We start from the raw sequence: 16,395 nt of genomic DNA, 5'->3' as shown, positions 1-16,395 counted from the left end.
AACTTTTGACCCTGACTCCATAGTTCGCAAGCACTTGTGAAACCACAAACACCTGCTTCTTAGCGGAAAATCCCCAAAGGTACTATTTTTGCAACAGCCTACTTCCTGTTATTGTTCTAACTTCTCGTCTGTGCACCCTACTTGCAATAAGATGGTTTTCCCTCGCCCCCAAGCTGTTTGTCTAGCGAACCCACAAATAGCAAGGCCTGGCTGTATACGGAAAATCCCCAGTTTTTCTGGCCTATGCGTCCTCACACAAGTGATGATCTTTAATACGAGAAAGACAAGGCAGATGGCTAAGCAGATGCTCAGTGCATTTTTTTCTACTGTAGACAGGCTGCAGGGTTCAGAGAGGGAATCGGATGTCAGTAGGGTGTTATGCTTCAGAATCCCCCCTCCAACGTAGCCATTTTCTCCAGGGGAAATGATCTCTTTCGTCTGCAGATCAGTTGGAATTCTGGGCGATCTCCAGGCCCTACCTGGAGACTGGCAACCCTAGTAACAACTCATCCTCCCCAAATGCCATTGACACTTTAGTGGCAGAATTTTGTTTTTATTGATAATAAATAATGCATGGTATTACACATGAACAAAGGCCCTAAACATGAATATTCTTTGCCAAACAAAACAGCCCCCCCTAAAAGGAAATGCAATAACAGCCAGTGCAGGAAACAGCAGCCCCTCTCTTTGTCTGCCATGTTACCCAATTTTGGGATGACCTTTTCGGATTCATTTTATCTCGTGTTCTTCAGAAGCTCCTGATTCCAGTGAAAGGTGGGCCTTGATGGAGCTCCGTACCGTGCCCCATTCAGCAACTGGATATTCCAAGACAACCTCACAAGTCTCTCTGTCTTGATAGAGTTGCCAACTCAAAAATAAAGAGGCCTTCACCGTTTTTCTTTTCCTAGCCATTGCCAGCATGTTTTGAGCTAGCATTAGTAGTGCTATATTTACTAGGTGTGTGCATGTTTTAACTAAGTGCACATGCTCACTGAAGCAGGTTGCTGAGCTCAGCACTCCATGGGATTTGGCCGCTACCTTCCCTGAATCGATGGTCCCCATGGAACCAAGATAGTTGTGGCAAAGTGACCTGGTTAGCTTGGCACAGAAGAAGAGAAGAAGAAGAAGAGTTTGGATTTATGTCCCCCCTTTCTCTCCTGCAGGAGACTCAAAGGGGCTGACAATCTCCTTGCCCTTCCCCCCTCACAACAAACACCCTGTGAGGTAGGTGGGGCTGAGAGAGCTCCGAGAAGCTGTGACTAGCCCAAGGTCACCCAGCTGGCGTGTGTGGGAGTTCACAGGCTAATCTGAATTCCCCAGATAAGCCTCCACAGCTCAGGCAGCAGAGCTGGGAATCAAACCCGGTTCCTCCAGATTAGATACACGAGCTCAGCCTCCTACGCCACTGCTGCTCATAGAGACAGCTATGGAGATAGACTTTCCCCTAACCCCCTTTTCCGTCTAGTCAAGAACTCAAGCACAGGTTTAACCCTCCTAAGCCTAACTCAAGAACATGCTTAACCCTCTAATTCTGCCAGCATCTGCTACTGATAAAACTAAATGTTTGCTATTGGTTCTGTTCCTACTGGGCCAGCCAGTTTTTCTTCCTGATCTGTCCTAGCCTTGCACAGCCTTGCACAGGTGTAACAAGTTATTTTAAAATGCCATGTTGGCAACCTTATCTGTCTTTTCCTCCTCTCCTTCCCTGTCACAGAGCAGACTGGAACAACAGAACTATGGCAGTATCTCCTGAGCTTCACAAGGACTTTTTGTCTAGGTAGAGCAGGTTGGAAATTAATCTGCTTTACTTGCTCGAACGGACAGAAGATGGCTGTTGAGTCAACGCAATGCTCTTCACTCTTCATTTACTCCAAACCATGTTGAAAAAAAGTGAAAAGACTAGACAGAAACGTGGTGGTAGAAAGTGCCATCCAGTCACAGGTGACTTATGGTGCTCCTGCAAGGTTTTTAAAGCAAGCGGCATTAGGAAGTGGTTTGCCATTACCTGCCTCCAGAGCAGGAACATACTGCCCAGGGGGACATCTGGGATCAAATGTCCCTGGGCTGTGACCATTTAGTCACGTGGGGGGGCCGGAAAAATCACCCCTACACCGCTCCTCCTTCCCTGATGACCTGGAGCCAAAAAAGTTGTTTGGTCATGGAGGGTGAAGGAGGCCATCCGGGGGGGGGGGGGGGGGACGACTTAGATTCTGCACTGGGCTACATTTTCCCTAGATACGCCTCTGCTCCAGAAACTGTCTTCTACAGGCTGTTTTATCTTTGTAGGGTCATCCAAATTTCTCACATATTCAAGACTAAAACTGCTCTCAAATTGTTCTCTTTCATAACTGTCTGAAATCTCTTCCTTTAAAGTTCTTGTTAGTATTTATGCGGTATGTAAAATGGATGAGGAGTTAAACATAAAAAAAGCCAACGGCATGCATTATTATGCATATGAGACAGGACCAAAGCCAAGGAAACTCAGTTCAGGTTGCCTCGCCCCTAAGCCACCAAAGCCCAGGGTAAATACAGCTCCCAGAAGGTTTGGTCTTAGGCCCAGCAGAAAGTCAAATGCAAATAACTAGGAGACTTACTGAAAACTCCAACCAATTGCAAAGGCTAAGAGCCCAGCCTAGATACAGTTCTAGAATGCTCCTACTCTTTTGCCAGTTCCAAGAGGTAAACAACCAACCGTGTTTGATGGTGGTTGTTGGAATGCATCACTTCTGAAAGGGGCCATGTTGGAACAGCTCCTTCTTACGTGTTGGGTTTATCTTGTGCATCTGTAGTGGGCTGCAACCACACATTCAATGTAGACACAAATTATACACAAATAAAGTCTATCCCCATTCCATCTTCAACCCCTTGGCACAAGCAGAAAATATGTTGTTTTGGACTATGTGTGGCATCAGGAGTGTTGGATTCGTCTCCTTTTCCTTCCTGTCCCAAGCTCTTTCCATTAGGGTGAGGTCATTTCCATGCTCTTCTCCTTCTCCTCCCACTCTCCTTCCGACTCGTAAGTGCCTTTCACAATTGCCACTCTTGTAGACATGCTCATTGAGCGGGGAAATAGCAGGTAGTTGTAAAGCAAGGAAGCCAGGATGCCTCCGCCGATTGGTCCCACCCAGAAGACCTGAGAAATTTCAAGGAAAGGGTTAAGACATTTTCCAGACACAGAAAAAAGAAAAAGAATCAGATTTGAGATTATCAGTTGAGATTTACTACTTAAGAACATAAGAACATGAGAACTAGCCTGCTGGATCAGACCAGAGTCCATCTAGTCCAGCATTCTGCTACTCGCAGTGGCCCACCAGGTGCCTTTGGGAGCTCACATGCAGGAGGTGAACGCAATGGCCTTCTGCTGCTGCTGCTGCTCCTGAGCACCTGGTCTGCTAAGGCATTTGCAATCTGAGATCAAGGAGGATCAAGATTGGTAGCCATAGATTGACTTCTCCTCCATTAATCTGTCCAAGCCCTTTTTAAAGCTATCCAGGGCCGCTGCGGCCGTTTTACGGCTGACCTGGGAGGCAAAGGGGCCCAGCTTCTGCATCGGCCGAGCACGAGCGGCGCTGGCCGCAAAAGGCAGCAAGCGGCGACTGCTCTAGGTCAGCTGTTTCAAGATATAGCTACTGGCTGCTGCAACGCAGTAAAGGCGACCTGACGCTTTCTTCCTCCCTCAGGGTCATTGTCAGCTTTCAAACAACAACCCTTTAAAGGGGGGTTGTTGTTGAGGGAGCAGTCATAAGGCTAAAAGCAACTGGCTGGGCTGGAAGAGGTTGTTCTCCTCTTCTTCTTCTCTATTCTTCACACTCAGGGATCAGAGTCTTCACACACTGTCCTCCCACCTCCAGGGCCAGCGTCGGAGGGCAGCCTAAACTTAACAACCCTTTAAAGGGGGGTTGTTGTTGGGGAAGGCGTCTCCCTGCGGCCTTGGTCGAACCCAGCGCCGCCCGGAAAAGCGCTGTCTCCCTCCCTTCCACCACGGTGTCCCTCCCTGCGTCACCTGCGGGGCGTAGCCATCGCGGCCGCCCACGCATCCTCTCCGACCTCCAGGGTGGGAGTGACAGTATCGAAGACTGCGGCCTCTGAAGAAGCTGACTGAAGGACCTAAGATGAAGAGGAGAACGAGGCGGTGACTCCCATCGCGGAACCTTGCCAGCCTGCCGTCACCGCCGACCTCCCGCTTTAAAAAAGCCCACTTTTAAAGCTGCCCAGGATTAGTGTGGCCATCCCACTCACCTCACTGTGGCAGCATATTCCAAACACCAATCACACGTTGCGTGAAGAAGTGTTTTCCAACTTTTATTAGTCTAATGGTCGTTCCCCCCCCAGCATTTTTTCAATGGAATGCCCCTGGTTTCTAGTATTGTTGGCAGAAAGAGAGAAAAATTTCTCTCTGTCAACATTTTCTACCCCATGCATAATTTTATAGACTTCAATCATATCCCCCCTCAGACGTCTCCTCTCCAAACTAAAGAGTCCCAAACGCTGCAGCCTCTCCTCATAAGGAAGGTGCTCCAATCCTACTTAGATGCTTTTGGTGTCTGCCCATGATTTAGCTCTTGGACTGAGACAAAACTGTGTTTCCCAATATGTGGATTGGGACCCCAAAGTGTTATTATGAAGCTTCTGAAAGTGGATTGTGGGCTAGCCTTCCCTATGGGCCACTCCTTCCATTCTAATTGCTCTGTTCTGCATTTTGGAAACCAAAATGTAATCCTGAAAACGGTATCTTCCATTTATGGATCTCTCACACCCACCCCCCTCACCCTGGTGTACATGTTCATCAAATAAATCCTGATAGTTATTAGAACAAGTTTCTTGGCACATTAAGGTGGATTAAAATGAGTTGAGTTCCGAATCATTCATAAGGTGTGGGTACTTACCTTTAAAGCCTTACGCGGTCTGGGACCTTCGTACCTTCGGGACCGTCTCACCCCATATGTCCCTCTGCGGCCTCTGCGTTCGGCAGAGGCCAACTTGCTGGTTGTCCCTAGCCCCTCGATGATGCGGTTGGCCTCTACCCAGGCCAGGGCCTTTACAGCCCTGGCCCCTGCCTGGTGGAACACTTTACCACCAGCTATTCAGGCCCTGCGGGACCTTGGAGAGTTCCGCAGGGCCTGTAAGACTGAATTGTTCCACCGGGCGTTTGGGGGGGCCGACCGCTGATGTGCGCCCTCCCCCTCCTTCTCCTCCCCTCCTTTTCTATGCTCTGGGCCCTTAATTCTTATGGGACCCTCAGCTTTTTGGGTTTGTTTTCCAGGGTGGGTGAAGTTTTATGAAGTTTGTCGGATGCCGCTGTAATTTTATTTAATCTGCTGTTTTAATCGGGGTTTTAATATTATTGCTGTTATTATTCTGTTGTTCACCACCCAGAGCCCTTCGGGGGAGGGGCGGTATATAAAATTAAGTATAAATAAATAAATAAATAAAATTAAAGAATGGAGAACGGAGAAGGAGAGGGTGGTGAAATGCCCGGATATAATTTTAAGGGCACCAGCCCCAGGTTTGGAAATACCTGAAGATTTTGGGGGTGGAGCTTGGGGAGGGCAGGGCTTGGGGAAGAGAGGGACTTCCAATGGGGTATAATTCCGTTGTCCACCTTCTGAAGTGACTATTTTGTCCAGGTGAACTGATCTCTGTTGCCTGAAATGCTCCAGCCACCACTTGGAGGTTGGCAACTCTACATAACCTCCATACACAAAGACTGTATATGTCGGAATGCTACTTGCTTGGAGTTCATAGTGAAGGAGTTCACTGTTCCTTTCTGTAGTCTTTGCTGGTTTCTCCAAAAGATCTGTTTAGCCACTGTTGAAAATGGAATGCTGAACTAGATGGATGCCGATGTCATAGCTTATCTAGGGTGCCCAAAAACCTTGGGCCAGCCCAAGTAAATTTGGACTTGTGGGTCACTGCACGGGAAAGGCTGGAAATCAGTGCATTTATGGCATTTATGGTTACTGCCAGTCCTGCTTGGTATTGGTTTGGAATGAACATTGAGGCTATCTGAGCAGGATGTCAGGAATCTGAGGGAACTAAATTCCCCCAACAGTTGTGCTTGTGTTGGAGATTGCCATATGTCTAGGCTTCTGTTCAAGGATGTAGGTAAGGAGGGGGTTTTCTTGGGTCCAACCCCCCATGTCCGAAGCTCCACCCCCGTTTGTGGGGTTTTTGTATTTTTAAGTGGGTTTTTTTGCTTTTTGGCCTGCAGGGGGCGCTGCTTTTAATCTAGAAGCACCAAAATTTCAGGGAGTTGTTGGGAGACTCTCCTGAGGGTACACAGTTATGGACTCCCAAAGGGAGTGCCCCATCCCCTATTGTTTCCAATGGGAGTTAATAGGAGATGGGGGATACACATTTGAGGGTCCATGACTTTGGCCCTCATGAACCAAACTTCACCAAATCTAGGTGGTATCATCAGGAGGGTCTCCTAAAGATACACTGAAAGTTTGGTGCTGCTAGATTAACAATGGCACCCCTGACAGCAGGCACCCCCCAAATTTCCCCAGATTCTCCTATTAAATCCACCCCCTTCAGCATGGATTTAAAGGGAGAATCTGAGGTCCCCAGTTTAAACATTGAAAGTGATGCTGTTTAAGGGTGCGGCATAATCCACCCCCAAACAGCATCACTTTCAATGTTGTTTTAACTGGGGACCCCAGATTCTCCCTTTAAGGTGGATTGAAAAGGAGAATCTGGGCTCCCTAGTTTAAACACCATTGAAAGTGATGCTGTTTGGGGGTGGATTCCAGTGGCTGCCCATGGGGAGGGGCGCGCAAAACTCAGATTTTGCACTGGGCTCCATTTTCCCTAGCTACACCTCTGCCCAGAGGAGAGGGCAGAAGGGACTGCAGACTTGGGGGGGGGGGGGCAGGGCAGGGGAGTCTGCCATCCCTGGCCTTGGAGAGCTGCTTTTATATAATTACCCCAGGCCAGAGGCGGGGAGACTTAAGGAGAGCATGGCCAGGCCCAGGTGGGAGCTACTGGCCCCCATCCCAACCCACATAAAAATCTATACCTATGTCCCTGCTTCTGTTTTGTGATGATGTCTTACAAGGCCCGCCTTCCATATGGCCAGAAGGTAATTTGGGGTAGGAGGAAAACAATTCCTTCTCTTTTGGCCAACCTGATTAAGTTCTGAAACCGGAATGGACAGTTCTGAAACCCGATTCCGGGATTAGAGTTAACAGCTCTTGGCAAAAGAATTTTTTTGAGATGCATTTGATTGTTACTGCTCAAGCCAAAACTTTAGAGAAACGACAATGGAAGCAAAGAGAACCAACATGAAAACCTTTCTTAAAGGATAGTTCATCCCTATGTTTTAGGTAAGCACTTTTCTTGGTGAATTTGGTGGAAGTCATTGCTTAGGTCAGAGGTCTTCAAACTATTGCCCTCCAGATGTTCAGGAACTACAATTCCCATCAACCTCTGCCAGCATGGCTAAGTAGCAGGGCTGATGGGAATTGTAGTTCCTGAACATCTGGAGGGCCATAGTTTGAAGACCCCTGGCTTAGGTTAAAAGATTCTGAGGGAAGCCAGGAGTAGTAGCAGTAGTAGTTTGAATTTATACCCAACTTTCCTCAACCATAAGGAGTCTTCAAGTGGCTTACAAACTCCTTCCCTTCCTCTCCCCACAACAGACACCTTGTGAGGTAGATGAGACAGAGAGAGTTCTGAGAGAACTGTGACTGGCCCAAGGTCAACCAACTGGCGTCATATGTGGGAGCGGGGAAACAATTCCAGCTCACCAGTTTAGGTCTTGTGGAAAAGTGGGGGATCCAACTTGGTTCTCCAGATTAGAGTCCACCACTCTTAACCACTAAACCACACTGACTCTTGTGCAGTTCTTGGGGAAATGGTTCAGTTTCAGGGCACCATACACGAATCCCCGTTACTACCATTTTCCTCATAACAACCGTGAGAAGTGTATGACACTGGGAGAGACAACAGTGTGCTCGAAGTCACTGTCAGTGCAATTCAAAACAGTCTACTGAAGACCTCAGCAGTCTGAGAAGAGCATGATTCTATTCAGGATTGCACTCCCAGTGAGTGTCTCATGACAAGAGGGTGGATTTGAACACGGGCCTGGCTTTCCTAGTTGAACACACATGCACCAAACTGGTTGACTGATGTTTTGATTCCCCAGTGATTATTGTGAACATCTAAGATTCAAGTGTGGTATAAAAGAGTGTGAAATACCCATTGGTCCTTCAGGATAATTTTCAGTCCAGCTGGCATAAGAAAGTCCAAACCACCATACAACAGATGGGACTCTCCATACAAGCTCTAATAGCCATGGGAGCTGATAGGGCCCGTATACAGGTCAAGCAGAGAATTTTTGATATTGAGAGACAAACAGATCTCCTAAAAACACCTAAATACATTGCACCGGAACACCTAAGATGGCAAGTAACAACAGCTCCGTATCTGTTTTTCCTTGAAAACAGCAACACAAGAAGAGCTTTCTCATTGGCCAGATGTAATTCTCTTCCCTCCTCGCTGTTAGAGGGGAAATACAAGAAAATCCCTTATGAAAAGAGGCTGTGCCCCTGCCCTCTAGGCGAAATAGATACATTAGAACACATGTTATTTAGATGTCCCACTTTTGAAAAGCCCCGAAAGGAAATCCTCAGCCCAGCCATGACAGGTCTAATAGGTCTAAACTACAAAGATGTACTGGCCTACATATTGACAGGTAGGGACCAGAAAATTACACGGGCAACGGCGGCGAACATGTTCTCTAATCTACAAAACACAATAAGAGACATCTGCAGGTTGAATAGTTTAGGGAGGGAAGAACTGAAGAAAGCTGTGATCCTTAGAAGATATGGTCGGAGGCCGGAGTTTTCTAGTAATGTTACTATAGGTTTTAGCAAGACAGCACAGGCACTTTACAAGTGTAGTTATATTAACTTTTTAATCTTTTGACATAATCAAATGTATTTTATCTACTACTTGCTTTTTCGCGAGTTGACCTTTTAGTAAACGGTCACCGACTGTGTATAAGTGCACTTCTCAGTTTGTATTATTATGTGCTGGTCTTTGACTGCAATAAAGAATTTGAATTTGAGTGTGAAGTAGCCATCATCTGGGTTCTGTTACCACTTCTTCTATCATAGCATGACAGACATATCTTCCCAGCACACCACAACAGCACGCTTCATGGTGCTTTATTAGCTACTGTAATAGGTTTGATGTTACAAAATGCCATCAAATTGCAGATGACTTATAGCGACCCTGCAGGGTTTTCAAGTCAAGAGTAGTTTGCCAATGTTTGGCATTGCTGGATTTTCTTGGTGACCTCCCATCAAAGTATTATCTATCTATCTATCTATCTATCTATCTATCTATCTATCTATCTATCTATCTATCTATCTATCTATCTATCTATCTATCTATCTATCTATCTATCTATCTATCTATCTATCTATCTATCTATCTATCTATCTATCTATCTATCTATCATCTATCATCTATCTATCTATCTATCTATCTATCTATCTATCTATCTATCTATCTATCTATCTATCTATCTATCTATCTATCAATCTATCAATCTATCAATCAATCAATCAATCAATCAACTAGGCTTCTATACCGCCCCATCCCTGAAGGGCTCTGGGCGGTGTACAGCATATAAAAATAACAGTATAAAACAATCAAACATTAAAGCAGCAGTAAAAGCTAAAATTTCAGTTGTGCAATACATTGGCGTCCAATTTTCCAGATTAAAGTTCCCCCTCCCCCCAAAAAGGGGAGAGTTAACCAACTCTGCTTAGCTTCTGAGATCTGACAAGATCAAACTAGCCCGGGCCATTCAGATCAGGGTCTAATAAGTTTAGATTGGAGTAATTCTGCATTGCACTATAAGATTGCGCTATAATCTGCTTTTGTTGTTGTTTGTTTGGACTTTGTTCTGAACGCCACAAAATGTTGGCTGTGCGTCAATAGAAAGGGGAATCATATGACACGAATTTTCTACAGTTGTGCTCTATTCAAAACAACCTGTCAGCATCTTACCCAGTGAGCAGGGGTGAATCGGCCCGTGACGACAGCAGGCCCAAATGACCTGGCTGGATTCATAGAGCAGCCGGTGAAATAGATCTATGGAGGGAAGGATTAGACATTTTAATATTTCCTGTAAATTCATTATTTTGCCATCCCTCCCCCATCTATCATCCCACTATAATCCTTGTTTCCAGTGGCATACCTACCTAGGGACAAGGGGTACCCCTTGCCCCCAGGCGCCTCTCTTCTGGTCACGTGGGGGTGCAAAATCGCCCCCCCCCAAGTGACCAGGAAGTTCTGCAGCCTCATCGTTTTTGCGTGCCCTTGACCCCACCCATGTCGATGACACAGTGGTCGGGTCAGGGGAGCTTGAAGACCACGAGGCAGCAGGACTTCTTGCTGCCTCATTGGCTCCGAGCACCCCTGCCCCCATCCATGCCAATGACACATGGGCAAGGGTGCGCGAAAACGATGAGGCAGCAGGACTTGCTGCTGCCACGGAGCACCCTCGACCTCACCCATGTCGCCATGGACATGGGCAAGGTCTAGGTGCCCTGCACTTCCCCCTCCCTTCCCCACTGCCAGCTGGACTCCCAGCCTGCAGCCTGCAGTCCCTTCTGATCTCCCTTCCGGACAGGCCAAAAGGGACTGCAGTCCCCGGCCTCGGAGACCTGCTTTTATAAACACTGAGGCTGGGTGTGGGACTTGGGGAGCAGGAAGTCCCACCCCTTCCTGCTCCCCAAGCCCCACCCCCGGCCTCAGTGCTTATAAAAGCAGGTCTCCGAGGCCGGGGACTGCAGTCTCTTCTGGCCTGCCCGGAGGGGAGGTCAGAAGGGACTGCAGGCTGCAGGCTGGGAGTCCAGCAGGCAGGGGGAAAGGGGGGGGGAAGTCGGGCACCCTAGACCTTGCCCATGTCCATGGCGACATGGGCAAGGTTGAGGGCACTTGGAGCCGAGGAGGCAGCAGGAAGTCCTGCTGCCCTGTTGTGTTTGAGTGCTCTCGCCCCTGACCATGTGTCATTGAAAAGGGCAGGGTGGAGGGCACCCAGCAGCAGTGGGGGGTGGGGTGCAGTCTGGGGCGCCATTTACCCCGGTACACCTCTGCCTGTTTCCTTCTTTATATTTGTGATGTTGTCTTGGAAAGAGTTTCAGACAATGCTCATAGGCTTTCTGATGTTTTTCTGATGGCTGGTTCCCTTAACAACAGTATTAAGGAACCCACTACAAGGGCTGAAACCACATGTTATGGGTAACACATTACTTAGATCAAGTATTTCAGTGTTGTCCTATCTGGAATAGGGTCAATGAGCAGTGGCTTGAAAAGTTACGAACATAAGAACGAGCCTGCTGGATCAGACCAGAGTCCATCTAGTCCAGGGGTAGGGAACCTGCGGCTCTCCAGATGTTCAGGAACTACAATTCCCATCAGCCCCTACCAGCATGGCCAATTGGCCATGCTGTAGTTCCTGAACATCTGAACCAAACTGCACCAAAGTTGGGGGGTGCCATCATCTCCAGATGATACCCTGAAATTTTGGTGCCAACACATCCAAAAATGCACCCCCTGCAGGAACATCCTAGAAATTTGCCCAAGAATCTTTGTTCTGCATTGAGTTTTCTGCATTGCTTTCAATGGGGGTTGCAGGCTGTGGGGGGGCACATTTCTGAAGGCACACTCTCAAAACTTTCAGGGTCTCATCAGGAGACTTCCCTAATGATACCCCCCAAGTTTGGTGCAGTTTGGTTCAAGGGGGCCAAAGTTATGGACCCTCAAAACTGTAGCCCCCATCTCCTATTAGCTCCCAATGGAAACAATGGGGGATAGGGGCACCCCCTTTGGGAGTCCCTAACTTTGGACTCCCTGAACCAAACTTCACCAAACTTGGGGCGTAGCATAAGGACAGTCGTCGGATGATACGCTGAAATTTTGGTGTTGCTAGCCTAAAAACTGCGCCCCCTGCAGGCCAAAAATGGAAAACCACTAAAATACCTCAAAACGAAACCCAGCATTTTGATGCCCCCCACAAGGTGATGCCCTGGGCAGCTGCCCACCTTGCCCAATGGGCATTACGCCAGTGGCTACCGGGCTGTATGAACCAGGCCCATGACATCACAATCATTCACATTCCATCTCCATTTGGCACAAAGTAAAAAGCTTGTAATAGTAACTGAAATACTCACCCCCACCAGGTGACCCAGGGTTACAGACAGTCCAATAGACAGGGCAGGAGAACCTACGTTGTCACGTCTGCGGCTGTCAGTCGAGGCAAAAATGCACATAACAAGCTGGAAAGTGAGGATTATCTCCACCACCACAGCCTGGCCTGCGGTTGTGTTGTTAGAAAGCTAAGAAGACAAGAAAGCAGAGAGGCTTAGGGTAGTGACACTCATTGACCTCAAGGGTAACCTTCTTCCAACTATATAAACATACACAAGGGGGGATGCTAATTAAAAACAACTTTTTGAAAATGCCCAAAAGCCTTCAGTAGTTGTCATTACCTTCCAAGCCTTTAAGGAAGGGACCTGCATTCTCTAGCAACCTTGGACACGTCCAAACATGGTGGGGGTGCTGTTCCTCACAGTAAAAATATGGCTGAATCTCTATGCTGACTGGATCAGGACACAGGAATACCCCCCCTCCTATTACCTAAGAGACGCATAGCCCCATCCAAATGAGGTGGGGAATCTGCTGTGGGAGGTGGCATAGACCGCATCACCCCATATGTCCCTGCACAGCCTCTTCGGTCGATGGAGGCCAATCTACTGGTGGTCTCCGGCCCCTCAGCGATGGGGCCTCCACACGGGCCAGGGCCTACGCTCTTCCCCCAGCTGTCCGGGCCCTGCGGGACCTTGGCGAGTTCCGCAGAGCCTGTAAGACGGAGCTGTTCCGCCGGGCCTTTGGAGGAGCCGACCGCTAATGGTGCCCCCCCTTTTCTGTGGCCTGTCGTCTAGCCCATGTACCATCTGTTGAGACTCACCATGCCTCCCTTTTTCGGGGGAGGGGGAATTTTAATCTGGGAAATTGGACGCCAACGTATTGCATAATTTAAATTTTAGCCTTTGCTGCTTTCAATGTTTGATTGTTTTATACTGTATCTTATATGCTGTACACCGCCCAGAGCCCTTCGGGGATGGGGCGGTATAGAAGCCTAAAAAATAAATAAATAAAAATAAATAAATAGGGTAGTGACACTCATTTGCTCTCCCTGGGCCACTTACCCTGGTGGAAGAGTGGGTCTGCTGGCGGGCTGCTACTGCAGCCCTTCACAATGGTCAAACGTGGTGCAGATTGCTGTCCCAGTGTCCCCGCGGTGCTGCTGCCACTGGTGTAGCAGGTTTGGTCTGGAGGCAGTGGCGTATCTGCCTAGGGACAAGGGGTACCCCTTGCCCCCGGGCGCCACTCTACTGGTCACGTGGGGGGGCGCAAAATCAGCCCCCCACGTGACCAGGAAGTCCTGCTGTCTCGTCCGAGGCACACAAAAAACGATGAGACAGCAGGACTTCCTGCTGCCTCCAAGCGCCCTCAACCCCATCCTGGACTCCACCCCTTCCTGCTCCCTAAGCCCCACCCCCTAGCCTCAGTGCTTATAAAAGAAGGTCTCCAAGGCCGGGACTGCAGTCTCTTCTGGCCTGCCCGGAGGGGAGGTCAGAAGAGACTGCAGGCTGCCGGCTGGAAGCCCAGCCGGCAGGGGGAGTCAGGGGGCAGGAAATGGGAAACCTAGACCTTGCCCATGTCCATGGTGACATGGGCAGGGTCGAGGGCAGTGGGGGTGGAGCCTGGAGGCATCAGGGGTGGAGCCTGGGGGGGCAGAGCCTGGGGGGGCGTCCTGGAGACAATTTGTCTCCGGGCACCATTTACCCCTGGTACGCTTCTGTCTGGAGGCATGGCTGGGGAAACAGCCAACACTAGTCAGCCATTGCCTCCACAATGCCATTGCCTGGGGCTCTGGACTTAAGCCACCATTTCAGTAGAGTAAGTCCATTAAGCCCAGTGGGGGCTTTCTAGCAGTGGGCAGGGTTCTTTGTGTTTTTGGCCCCGCCCCGTGCCACCAGAAAGCCCTCTTGGGAATGACGGGACAGAGCAGCTGTGGCCCTGTATCCAGGCACCTGGCCCTTTGGATGGAGCTGGCGGACTGACTACTGCAAAGGAACCTGTAAGAACTGAGTTAGAAGATGGTGTCAGATGAACAGCTGTGTTTAGAATAACCTCCAGAACAGAAGATTCTCCCTTTTAACTGTCAGCTGCACAGCTTCTTGGACGCTGCCGTCTCCTGCATATGCCATCTTGACTACTGCAAAAGTCCATCTCTCTGTCCCTCTTACTCCCTGCAGTTATCTCTCTCTTTTTATTTATTTTTATTTATTTATTTCTCAGTCTTATAGACCGCCCAACCCCTGAAGGGCTCTGGGCGGTGAACAACATAAAATAACAGTTACATAATAGACTGTAAATAAGTTAAGTTAAAATGCAGCAGTTAAGAACGACTAATAACAGCAATGCCCGCAACAATCCCTGTTAAACTCTCCCAGAAGGGGAGAAAAAGAGTGGGCCCATAGATGGTAATGGGCCCAAAATGTAGGAGGAGGCGGGGGCACTTATATCAGCGGCTGGACACTCCAAAGGCCCGGTGGAACAGCTCCGCCTTGCAGGCCCTGCGGAACTCACCAAGATCCCGCAGGGCCCGGACAGCTGGAGGGAGAGTGTTTCACCAGGCAGGGGCCAGGGTTGAAAAGGTCCTGGCCCGCGTGGAGGCCAGCCGCATCATTGAGGGGCCAGGGACTACCAGTAAATTGGCCTCCGCTGAACGTAGAGGCCTAGTAGGGACATATGGGGTAATGTGGTCCCGAAGGTATGAGGCCATCAGGCCATTAGGCCATTTTTAGCCATCAGGAGCACATAGCTGCCACTCTGGTGATGAATTGTGCCATCAAGTCACAGAGATCTTCTGACAACCCCAAAGGGTTTTCAAAGCAAGAGACTAACACAGGTGGCTGCCTCTGAGCAGCAATGCTACACTTCCTTGACGGTCTCACATCTAAGTATTAATCAGAGCTGACTCTTCCTTAGCTTTTAACATCTGATCAGGCCAACGTGGGTCATTCAGGTTACGTCTGTTCCTTCTGGTTCTTTGAGAATGGTTCGCCCTCTTCTATTTGATCCTCTCAACAACTTTGTGAGCTAGGCTGGGCTGAAACCGAGTGACTTGCCAAAGGCAACCGACTGAAACCATACACCAACCAAGGGAGGAAAGTATAGACACCCCTTGCTAGAAGCAAGAGATGCTGGGGGAACTCGACCTCCAACAGTAATAGAACTTTCCCAGTTCCAATCTAATTTAACCCCAAACAATCTAATCTAGTCCTTGGGTCCCATGGAAAATTTCTACTAATTGAAGTTTGTGTGTGGAGGGGGTGATGTTTTCAAGTGCCCCTCTCACTTCATACCTCTAATTCTTCTCTCATGTGTTCCCAAGAGTCCCTTGGCCCCCAGGTGGCATGCAAGGGAGGGGAGTGAGTGAAGGGTGGCATGCAAGGGAGGGGAGGGGCCCCGGCATCTGGCCCTGGCCTACCCACCCTAGTGAAGGGTGGGGGAGGGGAGGGAGGGGTGGCATGCAAGAGGAGGGGAGGGGGCCCGGCATCTGGACCTGGCCCACCCACCCTAGTGGAGGGAGGGATGGCATGCAAGGGAGAAGAGGGGAGGGGGCCCGGCATCTGGACCTGGCCTACCCACCCCAGTGGAGGGAGGGGGAGGGGAGGGAGGGGTAGCATGAAAGGGGAGGCGATGGGGCCCGGCATCTGGACCTGGCCCACCCACCCTAGCGGAGAGAGAGGGGAGGGAGGGGTGGCATGCAAGGTGTGTTTGTAGATGCATTACCATGCTATGGTCTACTTAAGACATTTCAAAAAATAAAACAGAAACTTTTCTATTGTGATTCATGAATTATATAAGTGGATTGTGGGCTGGATGCATTAGAATGTTGTACTATGCGGAGAAATTCTTTCCTGGTTGGGATAAATGGGTTAGTTGAGATTCACACCCCAGTCTCTCCAACTGCTCAACTGGGAGCACCGTCTGCTTTTTGTAAGTAATTGGAGCCATTGTTTATATTTTTATTTTTAAATTTTAAACTGAAATATCTATTTGTATTTATTATTTTTATCATCTTGCTGTTTCTGTTTTTTGAAGGACCTATATAAAACACACAGGGTTGTAAATAAGATTTTATGTATGGATATTAGTTCTAGGCGTGAAGGCGTTATTTATTGGCCTCTGAAGAACATCCAGTAGGATCAAAACATGTTAGGTCTTTTTGTGCTAGTTCCTGGAATATTTGCTATGTCGTCCTAACAACTATGGTTTTGTGGTTATTTGTGCTATGTTTTCTGA

At 48.7% G+C, this 16,395-nt stretch overlaps 1 protein-coding gene across 1 annotated transcript in view; it reads right to left on the bottom strand.

The window, feature by feature from the left end:
- Positions 1-1,295: 1,295 nt before the first annotated feature.
- Positions 1,296-16,395, bottom strand: part of LOC125429937 (aquaporin-2-like) — a 78,864-nt gene continuing 63,764 nt past the window's right edge. The window contains exons 2-4 of the mRNA XM_048491546.1: positions 12,189-12,353; positions 10,021-10,104; positions 1,296-3,133 (exon numbers count right to left, since the gene is read on the bottom strand). Coding sequence (XP_048347503.1) covers positions 2,960-3,133; positions 10,021-10,104; positions 12,189-12,353 — 423 coding nt within the window. The 3' untranslated portion in view covers positions 1,296-2,959. The remainder of the gene's footprint in view (positions 3,134-10,020; positions 10,105-12,188; positions 12,354-16,395) is intronic.

The sequence above is a fragment of the Sphaerodactylus townsendi genome, linkage group LG03, assembly GCF_021028975.2.
Source record: "Sphaerodactylus townsendi isolate TG3544 linkage group LG03, MPM_Stown_v2.3, whole genome shotgun sequence".
Lineage (NCBI taxonomy): Eukaryota > Metazoa > Chordata > Lepidosauria > Squamata > Sphaerodactylidae > Sphaerodactylus > Sphaerodactylus townsendi.
This window is presented reverse-complemented; position numbering and strand designations above follow the sequence as displayed.